We start from the raw sequence: 22,932 nt of genomic DNA on the forward strand, positions 1-22,932 counted from the left end.
TGTGGCAGGGCTGTGGCGTGGCTGTGGTGTGGCTGTGGCGTGGCTGTGGCGTGGCTGTGGTGTGGCTGTGGTGTGGCTGTGGTGTGGCTGTGGCACGGCTGTGGTGTGGCTGTGGCAGGGCTGTGGCACGGCTGTGGCAGGGCTGTGGCGTGGCTGTGGCGTGGCTGTGGCGTGGCTGTGGTGTGGCTGTGGCACGGCTGTGGTGTGGCTGTGGCGTGGCTGTGGTGTGGCTGTGGCAGGGCTGTGGCACGGCTGTGGCGTGGCTGTGGCGTGGCTGTGGTGTGGCTGTGGCGTGGCTGTGGTACGGCTGTGGTGTGGCTGTGGTGTGGCTGTGGCAGGGCTGTGGTGTGGCTGTGGTGTGGCTGTGGTGTGGCTGTGGCACGGCTGTGGTGTGGCTGTGGCGTGGCTGTGGTGTGGCTGTGGCAGGGCTGTGGCACGGCTGTGGCGTGGCTGTGGCACGGCTGTGGCAGGGCTGTGGCAGGGCTGTGGCGTGGCTGTGGCACGGCTGTGGCACGGCTGTGGCACGGCTGTGGCGTGGCTGTGGCATGGCTGTGGCACGGCTGTGGCGTGGCTGTGGCGTGGCTGTGGTGTGGCTGTGGCAGGGCTGTGGCGTGGCTGTGGTGTGGCTGTGGCGTGGCTGTGGCGTGGCTGTGGTGTGGCTGTGGTGTGGCTGTGGTGTGGCTGTGGCACGGCTGTGGTGTGGCTGTGGCAGGGCTGTGGCACGGCTGTGGCAGGGCTGTGGCGTGGCTGTGGCGTGGCTGTGGCGTGGCTGTGGTGTGGCTGTGGCACGGCTGTGGTGTGGCTGTGGCGTGGCTGTGGTGTGGCTGTGGCAGGGCTGTGGCACGGCTGTGGCGTGGCTGTGGCACGGCTGTGGCAGGGCTGTGGCAGGGCTGTGGCGTGGCTGTGGCGTGGCTGTGGCGTGGCTGTGGTGTGGCTGTGGCACGGCTGTGGCGTGGCTGTGGCGTGGCTGTGGCGTGGCTGTGGTGTGGCTGTGGCACAGCTGTGGCGTGGCTGTGGCACGGCTGTGGCGTGGCTGTGCTGTGGCTGTGGCGTGGCTGTGGCGTGGCTGTGGCACGGCTGTGGTGTGGCTGTGGCGTGGCTGTGGTGTGGCTGTGGTGTGGCTGTGGCACGGCTGTGGTGTGGCTGTGGTGTGGCTGTGGCACGGCTGTGGTGTGGCTGTGGTGTGGCTGTGGCACGGCTGTGGTGTGGCTGTGGCACGGCTGCCCCGTGGCCCACCAGGCTCCCAGCCCCCTCAGCCCGTCCCACGGCTCCAGCAGCCCGGGGCTGGGCTGTCCTCGGGCCGGGCTCAGGCTCAGGGCTGGATGTCAGTGCTGGCAGCACATCCTCACCAGCCCCATCCAAAGGAACCAGAAGCTTCTACCCAGTTCATCGGGCACTGGGATGAAGGCACTGTGCTGAGACAGCTAACCCTCTCTCACACTGCTCTGCCTTCCTATCTGAGGCTGTCACAACATGCCTGGATGGAGCAAGGATGCTGGCAGATGAGAGGATGAACCTGTGCAAGAGCAGCTTTCAGAGGGGGATGGTGCACTGCTAAGAGCAGGGGCTCAGGGAATCCTCCAGGCAAAGCCAGGGCAGCTTTGGCCCATGCTTGGCACATTGCAGAGCTTCTGGGGAGAAAGAAAAAAAGAGGACAGCCAGGGAGAGTAGAACTAATGCATTTGTGGCCTTAAAAAGGCTAGTTTTGTCACCCACAGAAAATAAACTCCTCCAAAGGCTTCAGTTATCACTTATGACTTTCCATTGCCTTGCTGCCTTTTCTGTCAGATTTTCTTCCACAGTGGCCAAATGTTGGGCTGTTCCTCCTCTAGCAAAGCTCCCTTGGGAAGCACCTCTCCCTACGGTCCTTCTCCCTCTGGCCTGCCAAGAGTTCTGGGTGCCCACCAAGCATCTCCCCCTAAAACTGTCCTCACGTTTTCAGGTGCACTTGGCACCCTCACAAAACTCAGAAAGCAATCACCCCACCAGGAAACTGCAATAGCTAGAAGATGCCTCGTTAAAAGATTTGACTTACATGAGGGAAGAAACAAGAGACACGGTAAAAATTACCTCTGCACAAATGCAGAGAAGCCTGTGGGCTCATACAGTGTCCTCCACTCCTTGTTAACCAAGTCAGGGCCAGTATGCTACCCAGATGCTGCGGCACAGCCCTTAGCAGCTGGCAGCAGGGGCACTGTGCCCCTTCTCAGGTCTCCTCACACACAGGCCCACGCCAGTCACCCACGAATTCCTGGTTCCCAGTCTAAAACGGGTGCAGGAGGTTTATGTTCAGGTTTTCCCACATGGGTATATTTTTTGCTGAGAACTCGTTTCCTTACACAGTAAGTGCTGCTCTTCCCACAGAGAAACAAAGGCAAATCAAGCCTCAGCCAGCAAAAGGCTGTAGCAGGGGCTGCTGCTGCCTGGTGAGCAGTCAGGCTGGTGGGCAGGTAGTGCCAGACTGTTACTGCTACAGCGACTGACTCTGCACAGCTCAGCCCACAGCCCTGGAGAGAGGGAAGAAAAGCAGAGCCCTTTAACTATTTCCTCCTCCTGAGGAGTGTTTGGCCAGAAAAGCTTTGACAACTACATAAGGAGATGGGGCACGATGAGGATTCAGGCACATCAACAGCCTGGACTCCAACTCGGGAAGCAAGGCAAAAGCAAACCCACAAAACCCTTCCTTCTTGTTTGCCCACAGGAGCATCAATTTACCTGTCTGATGGTCACACCAGGACCAAAGCTGTCAGCAGCCACGTGTCCCACTGCCATCCAGCCTCTACCCTGCCCACAGCCCTGAGACAGCCCACAGGTAAAAGGTGGCAGAAAAGAGGCAAGGCAGAAGGCACAAAGAGACTTCTTAAAGCATCAGGTATCTGATTCTCCCAGCTGGGTCAAAAAGGCCAAGAGAAGTATAATAAACACCATCACCTGAGCAAAAGGAAGGTCCTGTAAGTACACCGAGAACATCAGGGAGCTAAATGAACCTTCCACTCTGTGCTGGAAGGTTAATTGAAAGGAGTCTTTAGTAGGGACACACCATTAAAGGATACACAGGCTTGATTCTAATGGGATTTCTGTAGCTCACTGTCTAATGCAGTTCATATAAGAAGTATTCCAAGTGTCCTTTTACTACCTTTGTTTGGTTGGTTTTTAAAAGCAAAGGCAGCACAAGAAGTACCAAAGGATGAGATCCTGCCATCAGTCAAACATGGTTTCCAAGTCAAGCACCTCCTTGTGCCTTTCTGAAAAGCCACAGGCTGGAGAGCTTTCTGATATCCTCAAGGTCTCCAAAGGAAAGCATCAGAGAATCGCACGCATGAAAACAGGTAACGTTCAAAGGAAAGTGGCTTTCACATCCAAGACGCAGATGCTTAGAGCAACTAACACAAACAGGGATGCTGCCAGGGAGTTACAGAACAGCAGTGGGTTACAAGGAGATCTCAGACTTCAAGAGGTCCCATCCGTGTGCTCTGCCACAGCGTTCTGCAAAGCTGCCTCGTGGCTTGGAGCAGCTGCAGTGGGAAAGCCGAGTGCCTCAGCACAACCTGAAAGCACTGGACAGGTGATGACTCTTCTGCCAAGCAAGGGGTGTTCAGCTCTCCCCTCTTGATCATGGACCACCAGCAGGAAACGACCACAAGGTTAGAGTAAATGGAACAAAGGAAGAGTCTCTGGGTACAAGTCGGTCTGGAAATAATGTAGTAAGGGGGGAAAAAGAAAGCAAATGAAGGACAAGAGTTCTTCCCCCAGCACTAGCTCAGGTAGACAAGAATCTGAGCAATCTGCAGTAAGCACAGAAATGCCTCAGGTGGGAACACCCCTGAGCACACTTGGAGTACAAGTGCCAGGAAGAGGCAGCAAACCCCCAGGCCTCGGTGCCATCTCCCCTGAGCACAGGGATTCCCACCTGCACCATTAAGATTTTTGGAAGACAAAAGGCAATAAATCAGGCTCTTAAAACAAATTCTGTTTATTCCATTTTTGTCTCGAGTCGCCAACAAATCTTCATCTCAACCTAGGAAAAATATCAGGTAGAAAACATCTCCCTTTCCCTCCCACCCTCCCCCAGCACACACACACACTTTTTTGTTCCTTAAATAAAAGAATCAAAATCTCAAGCATGAGAGACTTTTCTTTCGATACATTTCTGTAATAAAATTAACTCTGTTGTAGATATAAAATGCAGCAACCAAGACCAGAGGATCTGCTGTGCTACTCCAAGGCAATTAGTACCCAGAATGATCAATCAGTGTGTCTGCAAACATAATAAGAAAATACTTAGCACTTAACCAGCACTTTTAATCCATGAATCTCAAAGTGTTTTACAAATGCTGAAAATATGTTTTTGGCCTCATTTACGGAGAAGAAAACACCAGCTGGAACAGGAAGAGATTTGCCCCCAGTCACAGAACAATTTAATAGCAGAGCTAAGAAAAGATCTCTGGTCTCTCAGCCCCAAGTCCAACAATCTGTGTCACAGTCCCTGCTTCACGTGGGACAGCCTGAATTTGGACAGCCCCCCACTGCAGAAATGCTGAAGTGATTAATACTTTTGCCATCGAAAACAAAGTCTAAATGAAGGTTTGACAGCTATTTCAGCAAGCACTGACCTCCCAAGGCTACAATGCCAAGGAGTATAAACCCAGTCTTGGATGGAGCTGCTGAGAGCTTTGGAAAAGCCAAAAAAATAAAGGAGGAAAAAAAGAAAGCCTCATGCTATGAGTGTGAACAAATGTGAGAGTGGTGCAGAAGGAGCTAAATCCACGATCTACAATGTGCAAATGATTCTCCACTTGGAGCTTTAATTGAATGTTTGAGGAACAGATCACAGGATAAAAACGTAAAACCTTGACAAATAGTGTTATTAGATGGAGAGGAACCTGGAGCTAAAGCACACATGGCCTGACACCTCCTCTGTTAGCAGTTGTCTGACCTGAAGCCTCTGCCGACAGACCTGAGAAACCAACAGTGCAAACACCAGGAAAAGAGTGGTGAAATACAATGTCTTACCCTAGAAATAACGTTTAGCAAGGCCAGGAGAGAAGTGCTGTGAGACAGAGAGTGAAGGCTGATTCAAGGAGCCAGGGCAACCTGTGACAAGGTCCACTATTGATGGTACAAGCAGGCACCAACAGCCCCCACAGCTCACCCCCACGCGTTGCCACGCACACAATGAACGCCTGGCTTCAGCGCTGCTCTTCACGGGCATGTGGCCACAACAACACCACTCACAGCTCATTTTGGTCCAAACAACACACCCACAGGGTCCTTTACAGTAGAAGGTCTCCTGTGTAGAAGCACCAATGTTCTAATGCCCCCCGTGTACCTCCTCTAGGAACAGGACAGAGCAGCCCGTGACGCCGGGATGGTGGCACTGCCTGGCAGCACACACTCACGAACCAGCCTGTGTGCAGAAACCCCCAAAGGCTGGCCTGCAACCAAAAACTCTGGTTTTAAGAGAGAAAAAGGGGCAGGCCAGCATCCTCACCAGCCCACGGTGGCAGGTAATATTACACCAGGAGCTTATCTCAGGAGCAGCATGAACACTGCCGCATCGATGCACCAGCCAGCTGTGCTCTGACGCCCGGTAACAGCAAATTGGGTTCTCACAGAGAACAGCGTATCAAATGGGGACAGGTAAGCAACCTAAGCCAACAAGTTCGACTCCTAACTGCAAACCTGCAGCAATGCACATGAATTCAGGTCTCCTCCCTCCTTTCTGGGCAAACCCAAGTACTATTAACTCTCCACACTCGTATTCCAATGTGCAGGAGGCTGCCAGCAGCTGGGTCTCACTTCCCCTCAAGCAGCAGAACCTGCAGATGGCTGTGAGGATTCACCCCCATGCTGCAGAAAAGTCCTTCTGACATGAACAAGGAGCTGCTGTTGCTTTCCACAGTCTTCCCAGTCACTCATCTTGCTCCCATACTCACCTCCTCACGCATTAGAGGCACAACCAGCTGCTCTGGCTTTCTGGTATTAACACACCACCCTCCACTTAGGAGCTTTTACTGATAATAAGGCACAAAGATTGACTTGCATAAGAGTCAGGAACACGCCTCACATCTCAATTGCAGTGACTTCTCACACCTTTTTCTTCCCTGACCTCTTGCATATTAAAATCCCATGAGTAGACTGCATGGCTGAACACAGGATTTCATTTCCCTAGTAACACTGAAGACACAAACAGAGCTACCTGTATTCCCAAGGCCCTCCGCTCCCTCTGAGACACGCTGTTTGTCCAACACGCTACTGCAGAAGGGAGCACTCCACAAACGGTGCAGAGCTTTGTCTTTCCCACCTGAAGAACTACAGCACGACAGAGAACAGCCACGCCTCTGGACAAGTGGGACAGGAACCTCCGCTCCACTTTGTCCATCGGCAGCAACAGGGAGCATCGGCAGCGGTTCACGCTGAGAAGAGCCACTCGCGGGCCGCGGGTGAGCGGAAGGGCTGTGCACAGCAGGAGCTCCCAGCTCAGGTTCTGTGGCACCAGGGACGGTTTGGTTTCCCAGAAGGTGCCAGCAGCTGGCTTTGGTGAGGTGTGGCAGAGGCGCGGAGCCGAGGAGAGCTGCCGTGGGCGCGTGCGGCGCTACGTGCAGCTGTGCCTCATGTGGAAGTTGACCACGTACTCGGCATTGGTGCGCTGCACCGAGATGGCAAAGGGCTCGAAGGGGTGGAAGGTGAAGGCGACCAGGCGCCGCACTGTGTGATTGATGGGCCGCCCCAGCAGTCCCGCCTGGATCTCAAACTTCAGGAGGCCAGAATCACGAGCGTAAAATCTGAAAGGAAGAGAAAGGCAATTACGGCTGTTCCCGACTATTGGCTTCGCCATCTGGGCTCTTCACACACAGTGAAGACTGCCTTGTTCAATCTCTGGTACTCCCCTCAGGGGCTGGAGGTCCTCAGCTGGGTGTCTGGCTCTCGGCTCTACAGGAAAATCCCTCCTGGGGCAGCTAGTTTTCCACTGTCTAGAAAAGCTTGACTTCATTTCAGTGCCATCAGCGAGAGAACTTTGCCTGGCGTTTTGGTGGATGTAGCTGACTTCACAAGAGGGAATCAGTTTGGTCTAGACTCTCACCCATGCTGGCTCTCCATCTGGATCTCTTAAGGCAAATTGCTCCCCTTGCTGCCCAGGCAGATGCACCACATGGAGCTGAGCTCCCTTCCCTCAGCAATGACCCTCCCTCCGAGTGTCAGGCCGCTGCCTCTCTCTTGTGTTGCTGCCACACAGGCTTTGCACTGCTGCTCTGGTGCCAGGCTACATCCCCATTCAGCTGAGGAAGCTGAACAGCTGGATCTGCTCGAGGGTGCCAAGCTGTTTACAGCTCAAGCATGGCTTTGCAATTCCTTTTGGATTTCCATTGACCAATGCATTAACAAGATACGCTGGGCAGGAAGTACTTGGTGGATTGCATTCAACCACCACAGCAAGGGCAGGAAAACCTCATGTCCTGCTGTCACCCACAAACCTGCCTGTGGGTCGAGCTCATGGGTGTCTCCAAAGAGCTGGGCTCTGGAACACAGCTTCAGCACAAAGTCAACACTGCCAGGGGGATGAGGCAAACAGTGCTGAGGGGACAGGCAAGTGGAGGAAGCTCTCTGCTTCTGGAACCTTCTCTGCACACTCTGTGTAACTGACACAAGCCCAGGCAGCACCACTGTCCTGGGTTGCTGAGGGAACAGGGGACCCTCTGTGATAAACCCACCCTCCCCAAGGTGTCGGTGGACGTTCCTGGATGCGGTACCTTCAAGCAGCAGCTGGGCTCCAACTCAAGTCCTCACCCTCATATTGTCTCCTTCGTTAGCCCATTTTCTCAGTTCTTTCAGTTTCAGGCACAGAATTGCCATTTTGCCTCGCAGCAGTTTCCTTTTCCACCATCACTTAGCACATGTGGATATTTTGCATTTTCCTCTGGTTTTAACTCAGAGAATGCTTTTAATCTCAGAGCACATCTCCCCCCCGCCAGCAATACGATGCACTCAGCTCTCAGCCTGGGAGAATGGGTGATGACAGATACAGGCGATGCTGTTTCAGGAGCAGATATACTCCACATTTTAACAACACAGCCTATTGAGAACCTCATGTTCTTCCTGGAGGGCCACTCTCCTCTCCTGTCCTCTGAATCAAAGTGCCAGCCAGCCCTGCCTGAAAATTGCACACAAGAACCCAGCAAGAGAGTCACAATCTTGGTATTTGGCTTTTCAAAAAGCCCTTTCCCTCCTACACAAGGCTGGGTATGCAGAGGGTCATTCTTTAAATAAAGCACACTCCCCCGTCTGCTCCTCTCTCTCCCCAATTCACAATAATTTACTACTCAAGATGAAGCTCCCTGTAATCTCAAAGATGTGCTCAGTTTGGTATTTTTAAATGTATTTTTAAAAGTGCTCTGCAATCAGAGGCCATTTCCATGGGCTCTCACTCTGGGGATAAATTAGGCACTGCAATATAAAATTGTATGTCAACAGAAACAGCAAGACCAGCCTTTTCAAACCGTATGAAAATGGAAGATTTATCTGCAGACCAATTTTTTTTTGTTAAATGGCTCCTTATTAGCCATCTAGATGGAGTTTAGTGACCCCCTACTATAGGTAAGGCTGTGTTAGAGCCTCTTCCTCACAAGTGCCATCATTTCACCCAGTGAATATCTCTTCAAGCCTCCTGAAAAGATACTGGAAGACAGCGGTGCTAGTGGAGAACCTAAAGTCCTTGCAGCCTGACAGTAAACAACCACGGTCTCTCAAGTAGCCAGAGTCAAGAGCTGAATCTCCTGGGATGCAGAGAAGTGCTAGGGGTTAAAAGGACACAGTGCAGAGAGCGGCTGGAACCAATGTGGAGGCCTTCCCCGTCTCCACATCCTGCGAGGACACTGCACACTGATCCCAACACCCTCAGCTGCCCAAGGGTTTTGCATTCCAGCCAATTATAGGACTTACATTACAAATCCCGTGGCCCCTTTCCCAAGCCCTTTAACCACAACAGGCAAGGGCAGTATTTGATTAATCCCTTTGTTCTGCACGTGAGAGACACAGCAGCGATTGCAGCTACTGAATGGTTAAGGTTAGTGCCTCCTCTTCTGCTTGCTTTCCAAAAAAACCAGGAGCCCCCACAGCTCACAAGCTCTATTCAAGTCCTAATTGACTCTGCACAGCTTTGAGCTTTCAAAGCTCTGGCTCTGAAGCTGCAGCTTTGCTCAGGGGAGGGAGGGAAGGTGGCACTTGGCTTTGTTTACTACAAAGCCGTAACCGCAGCAAATGACTGCGGTTTGGCTCCCTTTTGTCTGCAGGAGCTACAGGCAGGTTGGCACTGGCAGATCACTGAGGCCCTGCAAGTCTTCCCAACATCAGGCACGACAAGGGGGAAAGGGCAGGCTTTTCTCTGCAGATAACACGGGAGCCAGAGATCAAACCAAATCATACAGGCAGAAAAAAATCACCTCAATTAAATATACATAATTTGGGAATTGAGAGCGCAGGGATAATCAAGAGGTTCCCCACCACCTGAGTCAGGGCCAGGGGAGACATGAAACCACTTTTTGAGAATGCATTGATGAAAATAAAGTTGGGAAAGCAGCCAGGATGGTCTCCATAGGCTGCCTGAGCCCCCAACACGTGTGCAATCACTAAACAAAGCACTCAGGCATTGAAGGCTCTCTTTGTTTTCAGAGCACAGGTTTGTTTCTGCTAGGAGAACTCAGCCTCCCCGAGCCTTTCAGGCTGGAGATGCTGGATTTCTAACCATGGCTACTTGCAGCCATGGCTGCAGCCAACAAAAAGAAATTACCAGTCCTGGTGTTTCTGCAAGAAGCATTGCAAACCTCTTTCTTCCCAAGCTCAGACTTATTCCTTCTGCCAGCATTGAAGACTCAGACAGAAGAGGCACAGAATGGCCCTTAAACACCTGTTTAAAACTCCTCCTACAACAACAAATTCCCTATAGACCACAGAAAGAAGCAGGGTATGAAGAGGAGTGCAGCTCCCAGGGTGAGAATTGTAAACAAGGAAAGTCTGAAAATAGCTAAATCAATACCACAAGCATTGTGAATAACACCTAACCCAGATGCTATTTTATTCACATCCCTGCCAGCTAAACCCCCCAGGCTCAAAAGGGATCTTTCCAGCACAGGAAAACAGGCATCCAGAGCCATGGAACTCTGCAGCCCAAACACAGGAAAGGCTGTGGGACCTGGGGGTGGTTTAGCCTAGAAATGAGAAGACTGAGGGGGAACCTCATCAGCACTTACAAGTACCTGTGGGTGCCAGGAGGATGGGGTGACACTTTCTTCTGTGACAAGGGGTAATGGATGTAAGCTGGAACACAATAAGTTCCACTTAAACACAAGGGAAAACTTGTTTGTTGCTGAGGTGAGGGAGCCCTGGCCCAGGCTGCCCAGGGAGGGTGTCCAGGCTCCTGCTCTGGAGGTTTCCAAACCCACCTGGACATGTTCCTATGCCCTCTGATTGAGGTGAACGTGCTTTAGCAGGGGGTTGGGCTGCATCATCTCTAGAGGTCACTTCCAATCCCTTCTGTGATTCTATGACTGCAAGAAGGGGAGGAGGAACAAGAGCATTCTACCGGAAAAGGCTCAGGCTTCACTACCCAAACTTCCTCAGAACAGCTCAGCGAGAACACGCAAAGAGCTCTCCCACACCTATGAGATAACACATTTATCACAAGGAGAGAGGCCAAGCTCTATGGGACTGCTGAAATAAACCCTCTGGTGAAAAGATGTTCAAAGAGGAAGGCCTCGGTCCCCTTCCTTTCCTGCAGAGTCGATGCCCAACGGCAGAGGTGCCTGACAGCTCCTCCTCACTGCTCCCCTCACACACAGCCTCCCAGTCCCTTCCATACCTTATGGGGTGATCGCCACACGTCTTGGGCCGCTCCATGACTGACACCCACTTGTCATCGTAGCTGAAGAGGGAGAGGTCGAGGTAGGGGCTGCCGCTGTAGGACTGGGCGCTGATGGGGAGCTGGCCCAGCAGCCGCCGCACCGCCTCCGTGTGCCCGCCGTACTTGGCATTCACAATAGTGTCTTTGAACCTGCAGCAAACCAAGAAACGGGTTTGAACTCACAAAGGCCACAGGTGAACAGCACAGCTTAAATAAACCAAGGAGGGAAAGTGATGGGGAAAGGAAAACAGCCGCAGTGTAAGAAGGGAACCAGCTCATCTCCAAAGATCTATCACAGCGATTCAAGCAGCAACCAGTTCCGGTGACCTTTTTATCCTCCCTCATCATTACCATTTCTGCTCTGAAAGTCCAAACTGACAGAAGGACAAGACTGTACTTCCCCACAAGGTCTGGCCCCAGCTGCTCTGCAGAACAGGAAATGAACAGGATCAGAAAGAGGGAGAGATGGATTAGCAGCTTATCAATCAATCCAAGTTTTACCGTGAAGCCGGGAAACAGCAAAAGCCAGAGGGTTTCACAGTAACAGTTGAGCTCTTAACATTGACTTGAGAATCCTCCTCTCTCCAGGCACTATGTTTTAAATGCATAAAGGAAGAAACCTGAGATGAGGAAGAACCTTGATGAGAAGCCTAAAGCTCTTCAGAAACTACAGTGAGCTGAAAGTTCTTCCTGCTGGGGAGATTAACACTGGCTGTATTTCTCTTTCCAAGTAAAACCTGAGCTTTCCATGTGCAAGAATAGTCAGACCAGCTGTATGGATGTCATACATCAAGGAGGGTAAAACACTTCCATTTGGCCAGAAACACTCAGCCAAAAGCCTGTTCTACTTTAACACAAGGTAGGAGTTGGTCTTTGGGTGTCTGTGGTGAGCTTTCTCATTTCTCTCTCCCACTAAGCATTACGGATTTCCTGACAGGCAGCTCTAGAAAGTTACACACACAGTCAACTTCCTCTTACTCATGTGACATCAACCTAAAATCAACAGAAGTTTCGTGACCATAAGTGACTGTCAAGTACTTTGGATGGTGTAAAACAAGTCACTGGAAAAACAAAAGACCCTGAATCACCTAAAAATATACTCCACGAGAAATAACACACTGCCTCATCAAAACCACATTCTAGAACCCTGGGTTGGTTTGCTCTTTTGCTCAGCTTTCACAATAGGTCTAGGCAGATGACTTCCCTTTCTCCTAGCATAGCTGGATGAGAATCACAAGCTGGTGACTGATGGTGGAGAAAAAGTTGCAGAACACAGTTTCATAGGCACTAAATTCAGGGAATGCCACGTGGCAAAATACGTCCAATTAGATGACACCAGCAACTTGAAAAATCTTATCTTCAGGAACCTAAGCTACTGGGCAGTAACACTTTAATAACCTCCAGAAAAGTCACTGCCCAAGGAGAGCCAGAAACATCTTCCCTTCAAAATTCCTTTTCCTTCCTCAAAGCACTGGACTGCCACTGCTTTCTCGTTCCTCTAAGACAGATGCTGCGGAATATAAAATCAGATGCATGAGGCTGCAAGATGAAGCGTGTAGAGGCCAGATTCTTGCATCAGCCAGGGCCTAAAGGAGCTGGTTTTCTCAGGGCTGCCGTTGTTATTTGATACTGGCCTTCAGCTGTCGGGGCCGAGCCTGTGTCTATACGGTACAAAGCATGCTCCGAATGGCTCACCGGCGCTGGATCTGCCTGGCAAAGTTGTTGCTGGAGGCTGAGCAGGGGAACTGGACGGCCTCACTGTGCAGGGTGGCATTCCTGAAGAGGTCACAGAAGTTCTCAAACAGCTCCAGCAGCTCATCAGAGGTGTTCTCGAACACAGCAATAACCTCCGTGGTCACCATGTTGTAGACGACGAAGAAGGAGGGCTGGGGAGAGAGGCAGAGGCAGCGGTTACCCAGGGCAGCTCAGCTGGGGAACCTGACATTGCAGCCCTATCCAAATTTCTCTGCAGCGCAGGAGAATCCCACATCCTCACACTAATCCATCCTGCTATTCAAATGCCTCAACAGGTACCAAATTATCCACCTCTTAACTGTGATTATTTATGAAGAAAGCTTAATGGGCTTCCAATTTTTCAGCTCAAATTGGATGTCAATATTTCTGTTTTCCCTTCCTCTCTGCCCTCCATTGAATCCAAAAGCACACTCTCAAGTGCCAAATTTAATTTTCATTCCTGCTGACAAAATGATTTTTAAATCCAGTGCTAGCTTGCCACAAATGATTTTTTTTTTCCCCTTGTGCAGAGACATTATTTTCTTCCCTTTCTTAACATTCCCATCACACAGCGATGAGCACTGAGTGTCACACCACTCCCCACAAGAAGCTGTGCCCCTCAGGTACCCTGCCAGCACAGAAATGAAAACCTGAAAGACATTAATGACTTCTTTTTAATGCCAACGTTCTCGTACAAGAAGGCTCAGGTGACGTGCTGTGGGGTGGCAAGTGAAGAAGGTGCCGTTGTGTCAGCGCAGCTACACTGAAGGGAGACAATGTTCCCATCCCACTGGGAAAGGGCAGATTTAACCCTTGGTCACCAAAGGTAGCTTTTGTTAGAGACAGGAGTGCTAACACCTTGTCACCCCAGAGCAGAAAGCTGCCCCTGCTTCCAAGGTAAGTAATTCCTGTGGAATATGCAGGTATCGGCTTAAATCTCCCGTCCATAAAGGCAATACCTCCCGCTCCCAAACAGTGCTGAGGGATGATGGCAGGCACTCTGCCCACACCACCCACCTGCAAATATCACAAGGTTTGTTTGCTTTACAGCCTCAAAATAAACTGTGATAACACAAGCCAGCCCCCACATGTCAGAACGAAGCACACTAGATGAGGTTACTCAGCAGACTACTGCCTAAGGAAAGGGAAGCCCTTCTGAAATCCAGGGCTGGAGCAGAGAGAAAATGAGAGGAGACAGCAAAAGGAAAAATTATTTACATCACTAAAGACTGCAGGAAGTATCCTCCAACCTTCAGAAAAAAAAAGTTCCTTTGCCAAGTTAACACTCAGCCACATCTACAAGATGTCCCTGAGCACAGAAACTACCCTCGCTGCTTTTTAGCAGCACCCATAAGACAGGCAAAGCATCGTCACAGCACAGGTGGCAGAAGCTGTGTCACAGGAACCAGGCAGTGAGGCTGTCAAGTCTATCAAAACACACCCAGAACAACAACAACACCCCCTCCCAGCTACACCACACAGCAGCCCATTCAGAATCCTGAAGGATTCAGCACAGACCCTGACCACAACCAACCAACCCACAAGCATCAATACCGACTTCCTCAACCTTCTCAGCAGAGAAGCCAGGGAGAAGAGAGGAACCTGAAAGTGGATGAATGCTCATGCTCCTCTCCGACAAACAACAATAAAATCAGAGCTTTAGGTATTTTGTGAGCCACTTTTCTTCAGGAAGCCCCAACACAAAGCTCAGATTCAGGCAGGTCTGCAGAGGCTGCTCCACATCTGGAATGGTCTCCTGAAAGAACTGAGGAACGAGATGCTTTTCCTCCAGGATAAAGCACACTGCCCAAGGAACACCACAAAGAAACCTCAGCCTGTATCTCAAAGTAACCCTCAGGTGAAGAGACTGCCGTAGCAAACGAGGCACAAAGGTAACCACAGCAGAGCAGAGCCTACCACAGATGTTTCTATTGAGGTCAGGAGCATTGATCCAGGAGCAGAACACTCTAGATTACTCCTACAAAGCTTTAATATAGTTGAGATAGCCTTTCAGTTTTACAAGAATGGGTAAAATTGATTAGATTAAGCTTCTAATATTCCCTCCCAAAGCAACACTCCCAATGAAACATCACGTGAGAGAGAAAACAAAACAAAGCAGAGTCATCTTCCAGGAAAGAACAGACTAAGGCAACATGGTGGAAAAAAACCCCACTATTTCTTCTAGGATGCAAGTCCTGCATCTGGCAAAGACAGGGAGAAAAAGAAGGGTATGAAAGAAAAACAAACATCTAGGGAAAAATCAAACCTACAAGTAGCACTGGAGGGATGGTACAAATTCTTGCTAAATGCTTACAACAGAACCAAAACCAAATGGCTCACAGGAATAGGATGGGTTCAAAGAAAAAGTCCTTCCCAGTTTCACAGAGCTCAAAACTCGACCACCACTCTGACACTGATACAAAGAGATGATCAGCCTGCAGGAAGGTGAAACATCTGGAGGTCCCCAGCATGAATTGTGCTTCCCTTGCTCTAATCTGTCTCCTTTGGTGCCAAACTAAAAAGGGAAGCAAATGGCACACTGGCTAGATCCATGAGCTGCTACTCCCATTTGTAGAGATCATAACTAAATAAATGAAGCTGGAACACAAAAAGTTCCATTTAAACAGAAGAAAAAACTATTTCATTGTGGGGGTGAGGGAGCCCTGGCACAGGCTGCCCAGAGGGGTTGTGGAGTCTCCTTCCTTGGAGGTCTTCAAGACTCCCCTGGACACGTTTCTGTGCGACCTGATCTAGGTGACCCTGCTTCTGCAGGGGGGTTGGACTGGATGATCTCTAAAGGTCCCTTCCAACCCCTACCATTCTATGATTCTATGAAACACAACCTCTATTTAAAAATTAAGACTCTTGTACTTGAAAAATATGCTTGAAGATGCATGAGGAGAGGGAGAGACTGCCCTTACAATTCACTACATGGAACACCACCTCGAACACATTGAAAACGAGCTGGGGATGTGGGAGGGAAAGAGGGTTGTACACCACCTCTGAGCACAAGGAACCATCCCTGGAGAAAGGGGCCTCAATAACCACGTCAGATCTTTTTTCTCTCTCTCCCTTTTTAGTTTAGAAGGAAGCAATGGGATTATGAGAGTCTTGGAATGGCTTGTGCTGGAGTGTCTTGAGCACAAGACGTGGAAGTTATTGAACCTCAGAAGCATCCAACGAATGACGCATCAGGGATCCTAACCAACATGCACAGGCTCAGCTAAGAACCATTAGCCCCCAGCATGATCCCTGCTCCAGCACTCGCCCCACAGCCAGGAGCAGGCAGTACCTGGGAAGGGTCGGTCACCCGCAGCGTCACCACGTCCTCACTCGTGTATTTGATGAACAGATGGTTCTCGTCCAGCAGCTGCATCTTCCACATGCGCAGCTGCCTCAGCTGGTCAAAGTACTGGAAGAACCTTCTCTTGGCTATAGCGCTGCCATCCTGCTCGGCTCTCCTCCACAGGTACACCAGCAGCCTGTGCTTCAGGGAGTTGATGAAGGGCTCTTTGTAGGGGTTGGCCATGCCGGTCTGCGAGTCCCGCTGCACCTCGGGATACACGGCAGACAGCGTCAGCAGGTCGTCCTCGTAGCAGAAGCGGCCGATGGTGCGCACGTCGATGAACGTCCCCTCGGGAGTCACCTGGAAGACGTGGATGGTCTGCTGCTGCACGGAGAGGATGGCCAGGATGTTCTTGTAGAGGTACAGCCCCTGGTTGTGGGACAGGATGACCTTGTCGCATTTGAAGGTGCGCGTGTCGCAGAGGCGGCCGGTGTGCAGGTCGATGATGTGCAGGGAGTAATCCTCCAAGGGCGAGCGGGGGTTGGGGGTGACGGACTCGCTGTTGCGGTACACCTCGAAGAAGGGGGGGTGAGGCTCCTCGGGCAGGTAGGCCGCGGAGCCCACGATCACATAGCGGCAGTCGTCGGTGAACAGGCTGCACTCCCGGTTCAGGTGCTCCCCGTTGGAGGCCACGTTGGTGATGTGCAGCAGCACGAAGAAGCGCTCGAAGAGCCGCCCGCGGATGTTGACGGATCTCTGGTCGTTGCCGTTGGCCAGGATCTCCCCCTCGTAGCCCTGCAGCAGGTCCTCGGCCGCCTGGCAGCCCTGGTACTCGTAGATCTCCAGGGAGGTCTGGTCGGAGGAGAAGGCGATGAAGTAGCGCCCGTCGGGGGAGAACTTGCGCAGGAAGCAGGGCGGCTTCTCCACGTTGACCACGGTGAAGTTGGGGAAGACGTTCTGGTGGAAGACACGCACCTGGTGCCAGTGGGTGCCGGCCCTGCCCGAGCTGATCCGCCGGCGCTCCAGGCGGTGGATTACGTTCTGGTTCTGGATGCGGCGGGGCCTGATGGTGGGAGCGTCATGGTCCATGGTAAGAGCTCTACTTCATCTTCACCCTGCCGGGGAGAGAGCGGGCACGTGCCCTGAGACCACACAGAGGCGGGAGGGGGAAGATTTTGGGGCACTGGGGGAACCTGATTGTGTGGCTGGGGTGGGGGAAAGCCCCACGGTACCCAGCCAGGGAGGGGATAGAAGCTGCAGAATCACTTTTGGAAGCAGGAAGACATCACTGGGAAGTGAAAGGAAAGACTAAGAGAGACACCTCGCTTGGAAGTATGAGGGAAAACAGGAATCCAGAGGGAATGCCAGGGCACCAAGGGGTGGTAGGATCTGCAGGCTGCTCTGCTTGGAGGGAGACACAGCGAGAGACTCGGCACGGCACCGGGAGTGGATGGAGGGAGCTAGGGAGGGGGCAAGCTGAGGTGATCACCAAGGGAATGGCAGAAGCCCCCAGGCACCAGAGAGGGAGTGAGGGGAGCCAGGGCTCGTCCTCGGCAAGGATGGAGGGAACTGGGAGCAGGGAGGTGCAAGAGGGGTCAGTGGGAGGCCGAGGAGAGCCGCACGGAGCTCCAGGCACCCGGGGGTTGTGGAGGGGCTGCTGAGCGCCAGGGGAAGCCGCGGGGAAGGCGTGGGCCCGCCTGCCGATGGGAGCGGGGCTCCCGGCTGCTCCCGGCTTCTCTCCCGCGGCCCGGAGGCTGAGGGGCCGCGGTGGAACCGGGAACCGCGGTGGCCTCCTCGGCGGGCGAGGGCCCGGGGGAGCCCTGCGGCGGGCTGGGCGCGGGGCGGGAGGAGGCAGCGGCCGCGCTCACCGCTGGGTCCCGCCGCTGGGTCCCGCCGCCGGTCACTCTATGGCCGCCGCCATCTTTCCGCCACGGCACGGAGACGCGGCGCGACGGCGGGAGGGCGCCACCGCACTTCCGCTTCCGGCCGCCGGCCAGCGAGACGCGCCGCGCCGGAACAGAGCGGCAGCAGGCCGGGCCTGCAGCGCCCCCTGGCGGCAGGGCAAGAGCGGCGCGGCGCGCCCGAGCACCCCTGGAAACCCATCGGCAACCGCGCACCCATCCTGCACCCAAACAGCGCCCATCCTGCGCCCATCCTGCAACCACCAGCACCCATCGGCGCCCCTGGCAACCCCGCACCCGTCCTACACCCATCAGCACCCAAACAGCACCCATAGGTACCCGTGGAAACCCTGCACCCACCCTGCACTCATCCTGCACCTGGAAAGCGCCCATCAGCGGCGCTGGAAAACCTGTACCCATCTTGCACCCATCCACACCCATCCTGCACACAGACAGCACCCATCTGCACCCACCAACACCCTCTGCAACCCTGCACTCATCCTGCAGTCATCCTGCACTCATCAGCATCCATCTGCACCCTCCGCACCCATCCTGCACCCATTCAGCACCCATCTGCATTCATCAGCATCCATTGGCACCCATCCTGCACCCATGGGTGCCGCCGGCAACCCTGCACCCATCCAGCACCCATTGCCATCCATTGGCACTCATCCTGCACCCATGGGTGCCGCTGGCAACCCTTCACCCATCCAGCACCCATTGCCATCCATTGGCACTCATCCTGCACCCATGGGTGCCGCCGGCAACCCTGCACCCATCCAGTACCCATTGCCATCCATTGGCACCCATCCTGCACCCATGCCCCCCCCCCAGCAACTCTGCACCCATCCAGCACCACCCAAAACTCTGCACCCATTCTACACCTGCGCCCCAGCACCCATCCTGCTCCCCCTCCCATCCACACCCCTGCACTCCTCACCCTCACCCTGAACCCCTCTGAACCCCGCTGTGCCTTCAGCATCCCAGACCCCTTTGTCCCCAGCCCCCCCCAGCTTTGGGGACACCCCATAGGACAACCCCCTGCGCCAGGCTGTGCTTCGGGGTGCACCCCAACCCCTCAGCCCTGGCGCCAGCGGCACAGGTCAGGGTCACCCCCGGGCACTCCTCGGGGCTTCCCAGGAGCCTTGAGAACATTTTGTCATCTGGGCTTTTAGCTGTGCCCCCTCGCAGCTGTGCATTAGCAGCGAGGGCAGCTCCCAGGGGCACTTGTGCTTCAAAGGGGAGGAAGGAAGAATGGTGGAGGGGGGCCCTTGAGATCCATTTGCCGGCCTCTCGGCGGCACTTGGAGCCACTCCACGGGCAGACACGGGAGGCACAGGGTGGGAGGCTCGCAGCAGGGTGCTGGGGAGCCCACCCAGCTGCACCCCCTTCCCATGGGCTGAGGGGCTTGGCAGTGCTGCAGCACTGGCTGGGAGGGCAACGCTCCCGCTGCACCACAGCTCTCCAGGATGGGTTTTGGGGGATGCTTTAGGGGTCCCAGCAGCAGCGGGGCACAGCAGGACCCCACCACACCAGCGCATGTGAGCTGTGTGTGTCAAACCGCCTTCCCGTGGGGATGGGAGACTGCAGCCTGCCCGGCACCCCCATGCAGAGGACTCGGGGGGGACCCTGGGACCCTCGGGGAGACCCCCCTGTCACCCCACCTGCTCACTCTCCTCCCATCTCCCAGCAGTTTCCTGCCCGGTGCCCAGACCCCCTGTCCCTTCCCGCTCTCCCCGTTGCCTCCCGGTTGCACAAGGCCTGATGACAAGACTAAAATGAATGGCCCCGTGGTCTCTCTTTGTCTCTCTGCCTCCTGCCTAATTAATTGAGATCCACCTTAATAGGATCAAACTAAATACCAAAGAGCATCCAACCACACAGCAGCTGGCAGGAAAACAACCGCCCCGGCACACACACACTAAAAGGCAGCTCGCTGGACAAAAGGGCCATTAGGACGGCACCAATTAGTGCTTCCGGAGCTAATAACTTCATCAGCAGGATCTTCCCACGGCCAGGGCCCCCCTCCCCGTGCTAGAGAGGGGGTCTGGGGACCCTTTCTGGAGCAGATTCATCCATTGGTGGGGATTTACATCGCCTGCAGGAGACCTCATGGCAGGCACAGGGCTCGGGGCGAAGTTAGTCCCTGATCATTTTGGCCTGGGAAGTGGGGGTGGGAGGTGGGAGGGCTGTGGGGCTGGACAACCTCCTTTTCCCCCAAGGGGGATGCTGAAGGCTCAGGGCTCCTGGGATGCAATTTCCCTGCTTCTGTAGTGTTTAGTGGCACCCCTCAGGGGTCCAGCGCAGGGGAGGTGTGGCTGTCCCCATCCTCCTGTGCTGGGGACAGGAGGGAGGTGAGGCGTCCCTCTGCCCAGCCCCAGGCCAGGGGGAGTCAGCAAGCCCCAGGTCAGAGCCCAGAGCACTGCTATAGGGGTTACTGGAGTTACTGGGGACCGATATAGGGGTTACTGGGCTCCTCCAGCCTCACAGAACGGCTGCAGGTCCGTGGCTTTCAGTGTAATTGGGCTGGTTTTGGTGGAAGAAGCAGTGTTTGGAAGACAATCCCTGCTCCCCCGGGGCCAGAGCCCACAGACAGGCAGCTTGGGTGGCCAGGGGTGTCCCTCACCCAATTCATCCCTTCTCCAGATCCCAGCTCCCTGCTCTGGCTTTTCTCCCCGTGCAAATCCCCCTGTCCCACCCCAAACAGACTCCTTTCCTACAGAAATGCATGATTCCTCCCCAGGGGGCACAGTCCCTTTGCCAGGCTGTAGCAGTGTGTGAGGAGCAGGATACTCTGTGCCTGCCTGGTGATCCTCAGCACTGGAGAGGCATCAACAACCCCACCACTGCCCTGGCAGTGCCACCTCCATCTCCAGCCTGTTTCTCCAGTGGATTAAAAAAATAAGAGAAAACAATAAATTGCAGCCCATTTGGCCTGATTTGGATGTTTTCTCTCATCCCTGAAGCAAAGACCCTTCTGCTGTTCTTGCTCTGGCTGTTTACCAAGAGCCTCCCAGCCTTGGATCCCACGGCTGCTTTCCCAGGATTAGAGAGGGTGTGTGAAGAGACCAGCACTGGGGAAATCACTGCTCCCATCCTGCCAGATACAACTCCAGACACAGAATCACTGTAGGGGAAAGCTGGGCCATCCTCTCACAGGGATGCTTGCAGGGGAGGCAAAGCCTCCAGGTCCTGAGCATCACCATCCCCCTCTCATGGCCGCTAAGCTCAGTCGCTGTCAACTTCCCCCTTGCGCCAAAGGCAGGGGAAAAAAACCCAAACAGACCATGTTTATATTGATTTTAATGTTAAAAAACAAAAGAGGGTGCAGTATGGAGGAAAGGGCAGTGTGGAGGGGAATGCTTCAGCCCTGAGCAGTGCCTCAGTGCCTCCAGAGCCCCAACACGTGCAGGGATGAGGGTGGCCACGGTGGGAACCGTCTGCCCCTTCCTTTTTTAGGGTGAAGCATCCTAGTGATGGTAGTGACAAACTTCAGCCAGGGAAACACTTGATGGCATAAGAAAGGAGCAAAAGGGACAGAGGGAGAGCTTGGATGACTCTGATTTCTCCAAGAAAAAGGATGTCATTCAGGACTTAGTTCTTCTGCAAGCCTGGCAGGCGACTTCATTTATGTTCTGGACTCCCCTTGCATGGGGATCCACGTAGGTTTTCTAAAGGGGATGAAAAGGTGGCCTCCGTGGCCAGGACTCACGGCTCCCCAGCCCTACCACACCTCTGTGGGAGCTGAAGCCCCTCTCCCCATGCTCAGCAGGTCTCACTGGGATCAGGCTCCATCAAAGACAAGTTTGCAGACTGCAACACCCCTGGACTTTTGCAGCACCAAGGAAACCTTTCTTTGCCACCACAGTGTCCCTTGCTCAAGTTTTTACTGGTGCCAGAATCTGTTTCTGAAGTGGAACTGAGCATCTTTTGGAGGCTGTTAATGGGATCACCACCACTGGGATGTGATCTGCAGGCCTGGGGTCTGTGGCTGTGGGACTGGGCTTGCTGCTGATGGGGTTTTGTCTCTGCTTGAATCCAAGACCTGCTTTAAACACCTCCCAAAACTCCCCTGAGCTTTGCAAAGCACACCATTGCAGTGGCAGGATCCATGGGGCAGGAGCTAGGGGCTCATGCTCCTCCCGGGGTGCCCACAGAGGTGGCTGGGGGTGGGTGAGGATCACTGGGCAGAGGGGACATGCCCACCTGCCTGACCCACAGCCAGCTCCCTGCTTTGGTGACAGCCCTGTCCCCTCCCACGCACCCACCACGGGACGACAGCCCTGTCCTCCCCTGTGCCACCCACAGGGTGACAGTCCCCTGTCCCCCGTGCCACCCATGGGGTGACAGCCCTGTCCTCCCCTGTGCCACCCACAGGGTGATAGTCCCCTGTCCCCCGTGCCACCCACAGGGTGACAGCCCTGTCCTCCCCTGTGCCACCCACAGGGTGACAGTCCCCTGTCCCCCGTGCCCCCCATGGGGTGACAGCCCCGTGCCTCCCGTGGCGTGACAGCCCCATGTCGCTCGTGGAGGACACACACACACACACACTCCCCCATGCCGGCAGCCCCTCCCGGCTGATGCGCAGTGACATTTGCAGCGTGTTGCCATGGGCGCTCGGGGACTTTTGCTGTGGAGGGGGATGGCGTTTCTCCCCCCTCCTCCTCCTCCTCCCCTTGCCTGCCTCCCGATGACGTCATGGATGACCGCGGTGGTGACAGGGCCACCTGTGGGCTGCTGAGGGGTTTAAAGAGACAGTCTGCGGCTGCAACAGGAGCCCTGGCTATTGTCTCCGCACCTGGGATCGGGGGGACCTGCAGCCCCCCGGCCGCACATTCATCCATCCATCCGCCCACCCGTCCCTCCCGCCCGCCCCATCACACCCATCCCATCCCTCCCCGTCCCCGCATCCTTTGCCTTCGTCACTGCGGCTCTCCCGGGACCGGGGCGTCCCAAACTGGGTCCCATATCCCCTCCCCGTAGAGGATTCTCCAAGGTAAGGCTGCGTTCCGTGACCCCCCGACCCGTCCCGTCCCGCCGGGGACCCCGATGGGCTGCAGCCCCGAATGCTGCTGGCGGCGACTGGGGCTGCAGCGCATCGGGGTCCCCCAGGA

At 54.2% G+C, this 22,932-nt stretch overlaps 1 protein-coding gene across 1 annotated transcript; it reads right to left on the reverse strand.

Annotated features, from left to right (window-relative positions):
• Positions 1-4,073: 4,073 nt before the first annotated feature.
• On the reverse strand, positions 4,074-17,865 carry DET1 (DET1 partner of COP1 E3 ubiquitin ligase). The gene is made up of 5 exons (XM_061999560.1): positions 17,786-17,865; positions 15,924-17,032; positions 12,593-12,783; positions 10,856-11,047; positions 4,074-6,785 (listed from the first exon to the last, which is right to left on the reverse strand). Exons 2-5 carry the CDS (start codon positions 17,004-17,006, stop codon positions 6,596-6,598), a joined length of 1,656 nt encoding a protein of 551 aa, XP_061855544.1. The 5' UTR covers positions 17,007-17,032; positions 17,786-17,865; the 3' UTR covers positions 4,074-6,595.
• Positions 17,866-22,932: the final 5,067 nt, after the last annotated feature.

The sequence above is a fragment of the Colius striatus genome, chromosome 7 (genome assembly GCF_028858725.1).
Source record: "Colius striatus isolate bColStr4 chromosome 7, bColStr4.1.hap1, whole genome shotgun sequence".
NCBI lineage: Eukaryota > Metazoa > Chordata > Aves > Coliiformes > Coliidae > Colius > Colius striatus.